The 15,275-nt window shown below is 38.3% G+C and overlaps 7 protein-coding genes across 7 annotated transcripts; 4 read left to right on the plus strand and 3 right to left on the minus strand.

The window, feature by feature from the left end:
- Positions 1–496: 496 nt before the first annotated feature.
- FG386_000707 (mki67 (FHA domain) interacting nucleolar phosphoprotein) lies at positions 497–949 on the plus strand (the record flags this gene model as incomplete). Its single annotated transcript, XM_067340051.1, has 1 exon — positions 497–949. One exon carries the CDS (start codon positions 497–499, stop codon positions 947–949), a length of 453 nt encoding a protein of 150 aa, XP_067196249.1.
- Positions 950–1,247: 298 nt separating this feature from the next.
- FG386_000708 (SUN family RNA methylase) lies at positions 1,248–3,440 on the plus strand (the record flags this gene model as incomplete). The annotated part of the gene is made up of 1 exon (XM_067340052.1): positions 1,248–3,440. One exon carries the CDS (start codon positions 1,248–1,250, stop codon positions 3,438–3,440), a length of 2,193 nt encoding a protein of 730 aa, XP_067196250.1.
- A 309-nt stretch (positions 3,441–3,749) lies between these two features.
- Positions 3,750–5,255, minus strand: FG386_000709 (uncharacterized protein; the record flags this gene model as incomplete). Its single annotated transcript, XM_067340053.1, has 1 exon — positions 3,750–5,255. The coding sequence occupies one exon, from the start codon at positions 5,253–5,255 to the stop codon at positions 3,750–3,752; it is 1,506 nt and encodes a 501-aa protein (XP_067196251.1).
- A 783-nt stretch (positions 5,256–6,038) lies between these two features.
- Positions 6,039–7,043, minus strand: FG386_000710 (protein with signal peptide and 6 transmembrane domains; the record flags this gene model as incomplete). The annotated part of the gene is made up of 1 exon (XM_067340054.1): positions 6,039–7,043. One exon carries the CDS (start codon positions 7,041–7,043, stop codon positions 6,039–6,041), a length of 1,005 nt encoding a protein of 334 aa, XP_067196252.1.
- A 266-nt stretch (positions 7,044–7,309) lies between these two features.
- FG386_000711 (uncharacterized protein) lies at positions 7,310–8,292 on the minus strand (the record flags this gene model as incomplete). The annotated part of the gene is made up of 2 exons (XM_067340055.1): positions 7,310–7,618; positions 8,095–8,292. The coding sequence occupies 2 exons, from the start codon at positions 8,290–8,292 to the stop codon at positions 7,310–7,312; spliced, it is 507 nt and encodes a 168-aa protein (XP_067196253.1).
- A 1,137-nt stretch (positions 8,293–9,429) lies between these two features.
- FG386_000712 (uncharacterized protein) lies at positions 9,430–10,386 on the plus strand (the record flags this gene model as incomplete). The annotated part of the gene is made up of 2 exons (XM_067340056.1): positions 9,430–9,453; positions 9,688–10,386. 2 exons carry the CDS (start codon positions 9,430–9,432, stop codon positions 10,384–10,386), a joined length of 723 nt encoding a protein of 240 aa, XP_067196254.1.
- A 1,108-nt stretch (positions 10,387–11,494) lies between these two features.
- On the plus strand, positions 11,495–15,058 carry FG386_000713 (nuclear pore protein RBP16/17; the record flags this gene model as incomplete). The annotated part of the gene is made up of 6 exons (XM_067340057.1): positions 11,495–11,553; positions 11,628–13,851; positions 13,910–13,932; positions 13,994–14,176; positions 14,219–14,881; positions 14,978–15,058. Coding segments are annotated over 6 exons (3,233 nt in total), but the record flags the coding sequence as incomplete, so codon positions are not given.
- Between the last annotated feature and the right edge of the window lie 217 nt (positions 15,059–15,275).

Consider the following 15,275-nt stretch of genomic DNA (forward strand, 5'->3'; position numbering starts at 1 on the left):
GGTCCACGTGACCCTCTTGCCTGTGGCTTCACCTGGCCCAGAACTGCATCGTGTTTTCTGAATTGAGTCCATGTGTATTTCATTGGAACTGTTTTGTTTTATCCTATTCGTTCCCCTGAGTCCCCTTTTCATACCTCCTCACTAACCTCCCTTGAGACTCTCTTTCGCCCTACAGCTAAACCTTGTAATTGTTATAACATTTTGAAAAAGTAAAGCCGTATGCTTTTCGTCTAGTCCATTGCTTGATTCGGTGCCGGTCAGGCCATGCAAAAAAAAAGAAATGTAAAATTGTCTATCAAAAGTGGCGCCAAGAGGCAATATTTTACAATTTAAATATCTATACCGGAAGTATCTGTTTGCAAATAAGAGTTAAAAAATAAGGAGTCTCTCCGAGAACAGAAATAGACAAGATAGCAGAGAATTCGAGGAGTTCTTTTGATCAGAGTTAAAAAGACAAGTATTTATTTTTATACGCAGGTAAATCTCAGTATAGGGGATGTCAAGGAAGAGGAGAGACAAAGCAATAGTGTATGTAGGCCACATTCCATTTGGTCTCTTTGAGCCTCAACTTAGAGAGTACTTTTCGCAGTTCGGCAAAATAAGAAGGTTAAAGCTGAGTAGATCCAAGAAAAATGGACACTCTAGGGGATACGCCTTTATAGAATTTGACTCTTTGGAGGTTGCTAAGATTGCGGCCTCTACCATGAACAATTACATTATCTTCAAAAGAAGTCTTAAATGCCACGTTATTCCCGAAGATAAGGTCCATCCCTTTATATTCAACAGGTCAAAGAAGCAAAAGAATGTTACCAAGAGCAGCGACAATTTGGGGAACAAAAAGTCTGGTTCTACTTTTAAGTCTGACAGAGAAACTCGTATAAAGGAAAAGATACTCAAGATAAATGATTCATTACGAAAGAGTGGTATTGAATACGCTATTCCCGTTTAGTTTAGACTATCATTTGTTCTTGGGTGCCACAAGATGGTGTAGGCGAGTTCACTCTTTTGAGCCTGCTATTTCTTTATATAACCTTCATATTTTTGATATCTCTTCTGTATTTCCTAAACAACCCTTGTGTCTTTTATCGCTCTAGACTAAGACTTTCATACAGAAAACCCTGTTCCTTCATGGCCTTCTCCCTAGCCTCACTAAATGTCAAGTATTTAATTCGCATTGGCATGTGGCGCTTGTTTGTATAAAGTACACTTTGACATAAGGCGGAGTGCGAACAGTGACAAATGTGAAAATGGAAGAAATGGGAGAGATTGGAACTCTTGGTAGTGACACAAAGCGGTTTAAAACGGATGAGATTGGGAATTTATGCGTGTGTAGAGGTGAACTTAGGGAGATTTTAAGAAGCGAAAGACAGGACGAGAAGAAAGGTAAGGCGGAAGATGGGAACTGCGAGTATAAGAGTGACACAGAGAAGAGAGGGAGTCGGGTTTCTGAAAAAGTAAGTGAGTTGGAGGCTGGAGGAGTTACTATTTTTGAATGGTACTATAGAAACCAGGGCATTTGTAGCTCTGAAAGTGAATACAAAGAATTATTTGAATCAATTGGCAGGTCTCTTCCGATTTCATTTAGAGCAAACAGATCACACCAACAGGGAGAATTGCTCAGTTACATTTTGGAGAATTTTATTTCAGAAGTCAATGGCGAAGAGGGGGTGCTTGATTTGGTGAGGTTTGGAAGAAATAAGCTAAGTGAAGATTGTTTGTCGTATAGTATATATGATATTACTAGAGACGAGATGAAAAAGGAACGAAGTTGTCACAAGCTCCGTGAGTTTATTAAATCACAGGATATATTTGGAACCATTTCTTCTCAGGAATGCGTCTCAATGCTTCCGTCAATAGTGTTAGATATAAACTCTGCGGACCACAGGGTATTGGATTTGTGTTCAGCTCCAGGAAGCAAATCAATGCATATATTAGACAATATGAATTTTAACTCGAGGAATGGAGATGCATGCTTAGGGATTAGAATGTGTGAAGGTGTAGTGTTAATGAATGATGTATGCATGAAAAGAATAGACACGTTACTTACACGGATAAACAGGATGCCATCCCCTTCGGCCATCGTTACATGTATAGACGCGACTTTCATGCCCAAATTTGTGAATAAATGGAGCAAAAAATGCTTCATGTTCGACAGAATACTGGCAGATGTGCCTTGCTCCAGTGATGGAACTGCAAGAAAAAATAGTGATATATTGAAGAACTGGAGACTGGAGAAAGCCATTCACTTACACAAAAAGCAATTGTCCATTCTCACCAGAGCCTACAAACTTTTAGATGAGCGTGGAAAACTAGTTTACTCAACATGCAGCCTGAATCCGATTGAGAACGAGGCAGTTGTTTCGGCTTTTTTACAGAAATACGAAGATGCAGTACTAATTCCTCCAGACGAAATTATAGATAAAGACTTTAATTTATCCCTTGGACTGGACAGTTGGTTGGTGCACTGCTCTCCCAACTGCAATGCACTGAATGAGTCTACATGCACTTCCGCTCAAAACCGTAACTGCTGTAACTCATACAAGTATATTTCGGCAAGCATGTTCCCAAGTAAGGAGTGGAGGGAAAAAAGATATTACGAGAAATGTGCGAGAGCCTTGCCACATAAAAATAACACGGGAGGATTTTTTTTTGCAGTAATTAGTAAAAATCCAACCAATAAAGACACAAAATACAACACGAACTTGAACTCAATTTCGGAAGAAAATCCCTCATGCAAGTACGAAGAGGTGGACAATTCAGTTTGGACAGACATATCTAACTTTTTTGGACTCAATAACAGTACTGCTTTTGATTGTTTAAATGAGTTTCCTGAGGAGGTAAAAAGTTTTTTTGTAAACAGAAGTAACTACATCAACAGTGTAACTCTCTCAAAAAGTAACTTAATATTTAAGAAGGGTAGCAAAAAAAACATGTATTTGATCAACAGTGGGGTAAGCAGATTATTAAGTAATCACAATATATGCATTAACACGAAATCTGTTGGAATCAAGTGCTTTGAACACTTCAAGGGGAGCATATCTGGAAACCCTAACTTCAACTGGAGAATCACGCAGTCCTCCGCCCCATATATAATAAGATTTATGAGCAAGAGGCTATTGTTTGCAAGCTTGGACATACTAGATTATATCGAAGACAACAACATCAAAGGCGAAAACAGTAAGAAACTGACAAATGACAGTAAAGTTATCGGAATGTCAAGTCTTTGTGGGAACAATGAAGGTGTAGAGGGTGGCTGCATAGTAATTGTCATAGTGCCACCAAACATACTAAGATACAACGGAACCTCTGTGGTAAACCCAAAATTTAACAAGTTGAGCCAAAGCATCATTTTGTCCGCAGTGCTCTATCCCGACTCGGGGATAAGTATATTTGCTCCCAGAAGTCACATTAGCTCCATTAAACAACTTGTGTTTGCGTGATTAAAACTAAAGAAAATTAACCAGTTACGTCAGTCTGTTCTTGCTGATATTCTTTACTTAGAAGAGAAGCACTCCAATTTAAATGACAATAGAGAGAAACAAGGTGAATATGAAATGTGCAGTCACACATTGCAAGTCTTAAACTAATTAAAGCTAACCTATAAAAAAAATTTAACTATAGTTGTGTCTATATGCATGTGTCGTGCATGCATGCGGGAGTGCATGTGCTTGCTTATTTCAGTCTTCGGCGCTTCTTTTGAAATTTTCCGCAGCTTTACAGTTTGTTTCGTTTTGTTGCACCTTGAATTGCTATTTCATGCCTCCAAACATTCTTTGCAGATCGGGAGAACCCTCAAATTTCTCCATTTCTTTCATTATATTCATCATATTCTGGGCCCCGCCCATGTTCTTAAATATCCTTGGATCAATAATCTTTTGCATCTTTTGCATCAGTTGCGAAGGATTTCTCATTATAGAGGACATGTCTAGGCCACCTTTTTTGCCGAGTCCAAGTTTTCCTATTTGGCCGACCATCTTGGAAAACAACTTGTGTTGAGAAAGCAACTCCTGCACGTCTTCAGGTTTTGTGCCACTTCCACGCGATATCCTGTCAATTCTTGACTGGTTTATGGTTTTTTCATTATCCAGTTCGTTCTCAGTCATTGAGTCCATAATAACCATAAATCTTTTTAACTTCTCCAAGCCGGCTTGTTCGTCCTCCTTGGCCAAAAAATTGGGACCCATCCCCGGGATCATAGATAGGAGTGCACTTGGAGAGCCCATATTAAGCATGTTCTGAAACTGTTCATACATATCTCTAAGTGTGAAAATTCCCTGTACAATTCTATTGACCATGTCTGGTTGCTTATCCAGAGGCACCACCTCATTTATTTTTGCCATTAGCCCCGATATGTCACCCAACCCAAGCAATCTAGAAACGAAACCTTTAGTTTCAAACGGCTCAAACTCATCAAAATGTTCTCCCGTTCCGATAAATATAATGGGAGCACCAGTAGCAGTTACTGCAGAAAGAGCACCACCACCTTTGGCATGACCGTCTAATTTTGTTATAACCACACTTCCAACATCAACTGCATTGCAAAAAGCCATTGCTTGGTCATAACAAGCCTGTCCTATGTGACTATCCATCACAAATACAACGTCGTCCGGATTGGTTTCAGCAACCACCTGTTCCATTTCCAAGAACAAAGACGACTCTTGTTTGTGTCTGCCGGACGTATCTACTATAATCAAGTCGTAACCCTCCTTTTTGAATTCACTTACACCGTCCCTCGCAATCTTAACCGGGTCTGTTTCTGTATAACTACCATAAAATGGTATCTTAACCTTTGTTGCATTTTGTTTCAGTTGATCAAATGCACCTGCTCTAAACGTATCCGCGCATACCAACGCTGTTTTCCAACCTCTTTTTTGATAGTAATGAGCATATTTTGTACATGTTGTCGTTTTTCCTGAACCCTGCAAACCAACAAAAACTATCACATTTGTTTTGTCTCTTCTGGGAGTATAAGGTGCTCTCTTAGGCGTAAGTATGTTTACCAATTCCTCCACAACGGCTCCTTGTATATGACGACGCTTGTTCAAACTACCACCACTCGCATGGTCCTCCTTTTCTATAGACTTCTTTATATTATCTCTCAGCTTAGCCACCAACTTCACGTTCACATCTGCCTTTAATAATGCCGTTGTTATCTCTTTCAAGCACAAATCCACTGCTGCCTCATCTACTATTGTAGTGGACTGGAATTTTCTAATCGCAGATGCCAGCTGGCTACCTAAATCTGCCAAGACCATTTTAATTAAATTCTACTTGCTGACTTCTTTCCCTGTTTTATTTACTTAATTTTCGCACCCTTGTCTCTTCCTTCACATGATTGGTTTTTTCCTTCTTTTTCCCAAAACTGCCCTAAGGAGGTGCCCGCCTTTATTTTGGCATTTATTTGCTCTGTCCTCGCGTATTGTACAATTAAGAGTCACACTGCAGAGAAAAAATACTAAAAAAGACGCAAGATATCCAGATGTTAACAGCATAAGTCCTAAATTTAATGTGCATTCATGGTGCTGGAAAGCCTTCCGGATAAATTCTAATGGGTGGTTTCCATTTTTAAGGAACCACCTAGATGAACATCATGACGAAAGGTAAGCACTGAAATGTACGTTGCAGCTTTATTTTACATTATGTATGCTTGCATGCACTTCGTATAAAGAGTAAATACATGTACTTTAGGGATAAAAGCCGGCCAGATGTTTGCACTGTCCGGCTCCAAGGAAAAATAAAAAGGTAAGAGATTCAAGAGCATGATCTTTTGTGATATTAAATTTCTCCTTCATTCACTTTTCACTTTGATATGGTAGATTTACATCTTGTTGTATTTCATTCTAATTACATTTGTGTATTTTCCGCTATCCCCTCCAAACATTATGTCATGTTTAACCTCCCCAAACAGGCCGATCATTATATATCTGAATTGTGACCAACGCGATTGGCGTGACGGGGAAGCAACATTTTCAAAATGCGTGGCTAGACAAATTAAGGATTGATATATATATAAGCACGTGCTCCTTCTTTCAATCACTTTACAGAGTAAATGGAATAACCAAGTCAGAAGCATATTGAATGGACTTTTCACCACTAAGTTTGGCTCTAAAGTAGTGGTATGCAAAGTCAAGTAGTATCCCAATATTAAACAACTGAACGACAATGTTATAGTTTCTAGACTCGTGAGGCATTCTAAACAATGGCATTGATAGCCAATACACAAGTGCGAGTATTTTCAAACTAAATTCGAACATCATAAACAAAGCCAGATGTTCAGAAACCTTTCTTGGACTTTTAATGTGAAACATGTACAGTTGGGGGAGAAGAGCCAATGCTCTAATAGCATCATCATAGGCCAACAAGGAGGTGATGATACCAAATCTTCTTCTTGTTCTGAACATTAAAAATATAATTGAAAGCGGTATTGCCAATATATAAAGTACGAGCCAGTACAGAGAACTCGAAAAAGACCCTATTAAGCCTGTTGGTCTTACTTTTCCTGCTCTTTCACCGTTCTTAATTGCCTCCTTATCTATTGAATTTGAACCAAATAACATTAACACCCTAACCAAAATGTTCAATCCAAACGTATCATACTGATCCTCTATGGTGTTAGAAAACCTGCTCCATACCGTATATAAACACAAAACTGACAGTACTGTTGACAATATATCTATTTGGAAAGACCAATCCAGCATTATGCCTGTGTATATTGAAAACCATATATTTAACAATGCTCCGCAGAACTCCGAAAAGCAAAGTGCACATAGTGTCTGAAGCGATATCCCAAGTGCACTTCTGTCATTATAAACTTTGTAAGTTAATACCCCATAGCACGTAATACACATAAATGCATGTAGCCAACTACATGCATCATGGACCCATACAAACTTGTTTAGTGACAGGTACAGAAAACTATTTTTTGTGTTTGTCCGTCCTGACGACGCTCCTACCCCAATTATTATTACATTTAAAATGAATAGTGAACTTAACAACAGTATTCTACGTCTTTTTTGCGTTATTTTTTGATTAAATACTAACATCTTAAACCTTAATTCCTATTTTTATCTTTATGAAGCAGTATTTCCTTTAATTTTAACTTAAAATCCCTAGATTACATATATGAAGGCTCCCCTTGTATATCTCTTTGTGCTTATTTATCCACCTGTATATATTTGTTTTCTCACAAATGAATCAGTTTACAGTCTTTAAGAGCATGAGAGACGTCTTTATACCTCCTTTCCCCTAATATTTTTATTCCGCCTTTTTATTCTCCTTACTCTGTATCTCGTTATACCTTTTTTCAATTTTATATTAAAATATGAGATTCACACAAAAACCGATAACATAAAGATCGGGTATTTAGAGCGCCTAGCTGCATTTTTTTAACCTCAACTGAGGTAAAAAAAATTAATTTCTCCACTAAATCATTGTTTTCTCCACAATTTATTAGAATCATGGGGCAGTTTTCCAGGTTTTCACAGTGTCTTATTTTATTTGACATTCCTCCAGACCCTGATTTTTTTTCTCCACCTCCAGGCATAGACATGCATTCATACACATGTACATATTTACATACATGTTTGCATGTAAATTCAATACGTGAATTTAAATCGCACTGAAATGCTAATTTAAATAGCACATGTCATCATGCTACTTTTAACTCCTTGTTGATTTGCCCTAGGAGGCTTTTTACAGAACAGAAGTACTATTTGGAAAACCATCTAAACTGTTCAAGTCGAAGATATATTTTGGTTTGCGAAATTGCTACAGTAGCTCAAGCATTGTTGCAGTTTTTACTAAATACGGAAGGCAATAAATAACAAAAATATGCTCGTAAAACAATTGTTCAGTATTATGTTTGTATTACACAATTATTCGTGCCACGTTTGAGTTATTATCCTAGTTGTGCCGGTTATCCCTGTAGGCCTTTTAAAAAGCACTTCATTTCAGAACTATAAATATCCGTGAAAAAAAGCACACTGAGTTTAAATATAACTTAAATGAATTTACTGCTCACACTTCAGAACCTAAATTCCGATAAGTTCCATAGTTTGAATTAAAATGGTGCAAAATTGTCTTCTTTTCGATTACGTTCGAGTTGTTGTATACTGAATGAAGTGCTCCAACCTTGAGTGAACTATCAATAAAGTCTTCCAACACCAATCCTATCGCCGCCGCAACTTTATCCTCGAGCTTCTGCTCAACACCCATTGAATTATTGCTCACTATTTTCATTTCTTTAAGGGTCCTTTCGACCAATTTCGACATTATATAGCTTTCTCTGTTCATTGTAACGAAAATAATAGAAATGGAAAATACTCCTGTGAACGAAAGGTATACATAAACACGGATAATACGCCTATTTCGTTAGTTGAAAGAAAATATTCCTTATAATATATACTTTCCTATTACTATGTTCAGATTTGTATACAAGTTGGTTGAGAATAAAGGCGGTAACCGCCTGCCGCGATGTTGGGGTACAAGCCCCAAAACAGTCTCAGGCAATGCAAAGAAAACACGAGATGGATGAAGCAGTGATTCGCAGGTTAGATTTTGAAAGAGCGTGCTGTTTAAGACTAATATTGCATTTTCTGCGTTTAAATGGCTTCACTCCAAGCAATCTAAAACCACTCCGTATTGTTGCCGCTGATGAACATGTTTTTGCAAAATGACTTTACATTTTCTGCATTGCCGCATGTACATGTTCCCCAATCATCAATGTTTGGACAATTCTATAAAATGGTTTGGTTTGTTTTAATCACTCCTCGATTTTCAGTTTGAAAGATTGATTTAAATAAGGTTTTCGCATTTTACAATCTTTTTTATAACAAAAATGTCAACGCTCGAATGGAAAAGTATGTCCAGACCTTCTTTTTCAACTTGGGTTGTTTTTCCTCTTGAAATGCTTACCTCCAAGAACGCAGTAACTAAAAATAGGATTTTATAATTAAGTAGTTTTTTTTCCATTGATTTTAGAATAATAGGCATTTCCCCTCGACTACACAACTATCACATCTAACAAAGAGAAGCCCTACAAAAATCTATGCAGCAAAACAAAATAGGATACAGAGATACGAATTAACGCACAATCAACACTAACTATTGTAGAAATACGAAAAATAATTGAATAAAACAACCAAGAAAACATCAAAATTAACAAAAATTGAGAAAGGTGCAAATAATAATACTTATTACTATTTTTCTATCCGTATAGCGGTGAACAATAGCAATAATAAAGTTACCAAAAAGTGTGTAACTACGCACCCAAATTCAATGCATTTTTTTATGTGAACAATTAAAACAAAAAGCATAAATTTGGCTCGTTAATAAACATAAGTCAATAAATTGAAATAAAAAAGGTATTTGTTTCGTACCATTCTTCTGGCAGGCACTATAATACTTGAAACAAGCCTAAAGCTTAATAAAATGTCTGAATTTGTTGAAAGTGAGGTAAGCTATTAACGATTTATTCTTTAATCTCTGAGATTCATAAGATTCCCGACTCAATTCAAGTCTAAGGCCAAATTTCTAGAAAAGCGAGCTTCGAGTCCATCAGTAAGAACGAAAATAAGAGTATTAATGAATAAATACAAAGTATCAAGTAATTTCTAGTTGACTAACTTTCTTTCTTTCCCTTACTTTTACACAAAATTTGCGATTTTAATCTGAAAATTGCTAATAAAGATAAGTGAAAGTGTTGTTAGAGGAAGAAACATTGGTAGATGTCCAGATGAGCACTGTAGGGCAAAATCACCTAGTGGAAAACCAGGAAAATCAGTGGAGGAGTTGTGTACATGCGGTAAACACACCTGTCCAACTCCGTTGAAAAAGTCAATTTCGTTTAGAGCAGAGAGTTCGTACAATACAGACTACAAAAAATGGGAGCTGCCAACACACCAAAAACCAGATCCAGTTGAAATACCTAAATCCCTCCCATTCATATCTGAAAGCTGTTATAACCAAGAATACAGAAAGTGGGAATTGCCGATAAAAGAAGTGAGACCAACTGAAAAGTTTGTTGAATCACCGGAAAATCGTGACTTCACGACGAGTTATCAAACAAATTATAAAAAGTGGGATATAAAAAAGGTTGAAATTGTCAAGCCTCCACACGAAGCCATTGATAACCCAAACTACGGATCCTCCATTAATTCTGTATATAGGGAAAACTACCAACAATGGGACTTACCAGAGAAAAGAATCAGTGAGCCAGAAAAATACGATCCCATAAAAGAAGATAGAAATTTCGGTACTGCTTACAGAGCCTCTTTTCAGGGCGTAATGCCGTCTGTTTGTCCGGTTAGTTTATTACCACCCATTCCAAATCCCCCTCCAGGCAGAACTACAATGTTTTGGGACTCCGTATCAAAAAACTGGTATTAGTCTTACAGTCCTCGAGTGTTGAAGTTAAGTGATAAAAAGTAACCTTAACAACTAAACAAGTTTTCCACATGCTTTATTTAACTTGCAAATCCTGGACCGCATGCATGCATTCGTACATAATTACATGCACAAGTGCATTAACGCAAGTTATAAACGTATTTTGTATGTACTCACTATTGCTAGGTTATTTTGAAAAATTCAACTAGAAACATCTGCAATCTCTACGCAGATTGAACACCTGTTAATTGTTTTAAAACGGACAACTAACTACACACTATTTTAATTGTCACTACATCCTTGTAAGTCACATTTGTTGGTTGTAGCACTCTTCCAGTCCCAGCATTCACGCTGCACATCCCTGCCTATTACTCTTCGCCACTTTCACTCTTCAAGGCACCGTTCTCCCAAATGACTAACCTGACTCTGCGTTTCTTGTAGAAACGGAACAACAGACATGTGCGTTTCTACTCTCCTCACTCCGCCGTTTTCTGATGCTTTTCCTAAATCCTCAATTTGTTTAGATCAAATAGTCACATTCGGTTATTTGACTAGACATACGTAAAAGAGGCGCCAATGACCCCCACAAAATTGTGAGCCAACCAAAGCATATATAATTATTAGGCCATACCACTGCTGAGTATTGTAATGATTAATGTAATATTTGAATTTTACAGCTTCTCCTAACATAACAGCAAAACTAATTTTGATCGATATTGAAAACAAAAAGCTGATAAAGATCAATTTTACATCGTAAGGGAAACAAATAACAACAATATAATAACTCCCTTATTCGCTACGTTATATTGTTATTTATTTCCTTTCTTTATTTAGAAAACGTTATTTTAAAACAAAATAAGTTCCTATGTAATTTGTTTCGAAAATAGTCTGAAGCGATTTAAAACAACGTGATAACTACTTATATCTGTACGCAATCACACTGTATTTGTATATGACAAGATAAGCGATACTAAGACAATCTCGTGATTCAAACAAGCTTTTTTATCACTATTGCTGTAAATATTTATCGTGAGAACATAAGTTTGTGTTGACATATATATTCGAATCAGACACCTCTTAATCCACAAATTAAAAATTAAAAGGGTTTGTGATGTCCCTGGATCCAAATCAACTCTCACAACTTGAAGGACTATGTGAATCCTTTTACGGGTAAGTTAGTTACGCAGACATGTTCACGTATGAGATTTAACCTTTAAATTAACTCTCTTTCTTTGCTTTTCTAGAGGTGACGTTAACCAGCAGAAACAAGCTCATGAGGTGCTTCTGCCCCTGACATGCAATCTGGGATGTTTGACACAGTTGCAGGCCCTTATGGCCCAAAGCAGCAATCCACATGCCTTGATGTTTGCTGCTAATGGTTTGTCTAAGTTATTCACGTCCTGCTGGGCTCAGATCCCAGACAATCAGAAGGAAGAAACAAAAACGTTTTTGCTAAATTACCTTTATAAATGTGGTCCTGATATGTTGAGATCTGTGCCTTATTTGATCGGTCACTATGTAAGGCTTTTATCCCAATTAGTTAAATATGGTTTGTTGGATTCACTGTCGCCGAGACCAAATATCACTGACCAGGTTTCGCAGTTTTTAAATGCTTCAACAAGTCATTGTATAATTGGACTCGTTATATTTACAACACTAACTCAGGAGATGCAGAATTCTTCGGGACTTTATTTTGCGAAATACAGACGTGCAGCTATACTTTTCAGAGACACTTCACTCCCCGTTATATTCCAAATTGCAATCAAAACTTTGAGACAAATACATCTCGGTACTATTTCAGTATCGAACCAGCAAGAATACAGGCTTCTTAAACAAGTTCTCCAACTTATACACTGTTGTCTTTCTTATGACTTTATGGGCACTGTTCCAGACGAGACTTCTGACGAACAGAACACCGTTATGATACCACATTCATGGACAGTTTTGAGAGAAGAATACATTCCTATCATATTTTTTGACATGTATGCGAAATGTTGTGGTGCTGGAAGTTCAATGCTTGACTGTGCAGCAATGTGTCTTCAGTGTCTTATTCTATATTCGTCAATTAGAAGATCATTCTTTCCAACCCAAACAGACAGAACACGTTCCTTAGCGTCCTTGATGTCTGGAACTGCTGGAATTATCCAAACTAAAATGGGTTTGGCTAATGAAGGTTGTTACCACGAACTTTGTAGACTTCTTGGTAAACTCAATACAGCTAACCAACTTACAGAACTCGCTTCTTCTGATGCCTTTGGAGTTTGGATAGATCAAGTTTACGCATTTACTATCGCGTCCCTTGAAGACTGGACTCTTCTTCCGAATAGTAAACATTATTTACTCGGTCTTTGGAGTCATATGGTCATTCCCCTTCTTTATCAGGGAGACAGAGCTCCTGCAAACCTTGAAAAATATATTCACAATATTACCATTGCATTTATCCAGAGTAGTATGAAGATCGCCGAGGCGATAGCTCAAGGAAGTGATATTGATGATCCCCTTGATAGCGAGGTCACTCGCACTGAACAGCTTGACATCCTTGCTCAACTCAGTAGGTGTCGTTATCAAGAAACTGCTGAATTTATCGTAAATCTTTTTGAAAAAGTTACTGATGCTGCCAAAAATGGCAATATACCTCAGAATTGTTTCATTTCCCAGATTACTTGGTGCGTCTACATGCATGGAGCATTAATTGGAGGTCATTCCATAAAGCTCAGAAGGCCTCTCATGCCTGGCGGGTCGTCGTCATCCTCCTCTTCCTCAAGTGGAGGAGGTACAGGGGGGAACAACAACAGTGTCAGTGGTGGCAATAGCACTGGTAGCAGTAGCGGAAGCGAGACTTCCTACCACGTGCTTAACGGGAAACTTGCAAGATTGGTATTCGGGCTTTCCCAGCAGACCGACCAGTTGCCAGATACACCTGAGTCCCTAGAGCTTGCTTATCTTTACTTTTTGGAGCAATTCAGAAAGGTCTGTCTCGGAGACTATGCCAAGCAATTCATTCAACCAGACTCAGAAGAGACTACTCTTGCTTCCATTCTTGGTCTCAGCACTGACGATGATGTATTGAGTCTTATTATTGGTAAGATTGGGAGAAACTTGCAGTGCAAAAGCAAGATGGAAAGTGTTATTAAGAAAACACTCTCTCTCTTTCACGAGCTGGCTGCGGGAATTTCTATTGTTCAATATACGGACAGGACCACGCATCTCATTGTCTCTGGGCGTCTTTTGCTCAAGAACGAGCAGGTCAGGAAGATACTTCGCAATCATGCCTCCCCAGAATTTACCTTTCTAAACGTTCCGAGATACGGCAAACACAGGACCTCCTACTACTTTACTCTCTCTAAATTGCTTTTCCTGGAAGTCAAGGAGGAGGAAACATCTTTTACCACTGAACTGAGAATAAGCGACAGCAATTCCAATATACAGCCACATACCTTTGAGGAATTTATGAAGCCACTCGAGAAAGTTTTTNNGTTTTTGATCTGATTTGGGAAGAAGCTATATTGGGGAACAATCTGAATAGTATGAACAACAGTATTATTGGGGGTGGGATTGTAATTGGAGACGCTGGGTACAATATCAACCAATTCAAAGTACCGCTTACTAGTTTGGCCAGGGATCTTAGAGGAATATGTCTAGCGTGTGTCGGTCCAGAAAGTTACAATATGCTTTTCAACTGGTTAGTTAATAAGCCGAAGCAACCGGGAAGAAGTAGAATACACTTGTTTACTTGGGCAGCTGATAGACTGTGGGACGACTCTGATGTAATGAATCCACTACTTAAGTTCATGTCTGAATTTGTTGACAACAAATCTCAAAGGNNATCTCAAAGGATTAATTTTGACAAAGCCTCTCCAAATGGAATACTTTTGTTTAAGGAGGTCTCCTCTCTAATCTGCACATATGGATCCAGAATCCTCTCAAAACCAGATAACTCGTTCCAGAATATATACAAGGAAAAGTACAAGGGCCTCTCTACGACTTTGTCCATGTTATGCCACGCACTTTCCGGCGGATACACCAATTTTGGGGTTTTTGAAGTTTACCAAGATCAAGCACTTGACAATGCCCTTCGCCTTGCCTGCAGAATGTGCTTGGTTATACCGGAACACGATCTGCAGTCATACATGAAAAACTTCAAATCTTATTATGAATTCCTGGAACTTGCATCGAGGTGTTTCATGACCACATTCATTACATCACTTGAACCCCAACATCTTTCTATGATTTGTTACTCACTCGAGTCCGGTTTGTGTGCAGTGGATAATGTTGTCCTTCTTGCCTGCTGTGCCACCTTGGATCATCTAATAAACTTTATATTTTCGCTTATTGAAAAAGAGCGCATTCTTCTCCCAAACGGAGCTCATCTCATTTCCAAAAGAAGCGGTGATGGCTCCTCCGTAGTTTCAGGGGAAATGAGTGGCATGGATGGAGAGTCACCAAGCATCGCAGGGGCAACCCAAGGAACTTCTCCAGAGGGCAAGATCATATACAGGTTCATGACTGAACAACCGAATTCCCTCATTAGAATAATGCAACTTATGTTTAACTTAGTCACAACAGGAGACCTGAGCACCTGGACGTNNTAGAGCAGCAGATCGAGGAAAAAAGACCAAAATACCAGCTACTTGTTCAAGACCTCCTTAAAGGAACTGATGGAACTCTATCCAGTGTCAGCAAGGACGCGTTTACCAGAAATCTCCACTTCTTCGCCCATGCTGTTCGTTCGAATACCCTCTGAGTGGCTAAGCTATCTTTGTTAATTCTGCTGCTGCAATCATCAGTGTTGGCTGAACCTCACACTCCGGATTCCCTATACTTCTTTAGGAACTGCTAACAACTTCAAATCGTTGATATCCTGTTTTCCCACATTCCCTTGGTACGCGTCC

The sequence above is a fragment of the Cryptosporidium ryanae genome (genome assembly GCF_009792415.1).
Source record: "Cryptosporidium ryanae isolate 45019 chromosome Unknown contig_16, whole genome shotgun sequence".
Lineage (NCBI taxonomy): Eukaryota > Apicomplexa > Conoidasida > Eucoccidiorida > Cryptosporidiidae > Cryptosporidium > Cryptosporidium ryanae.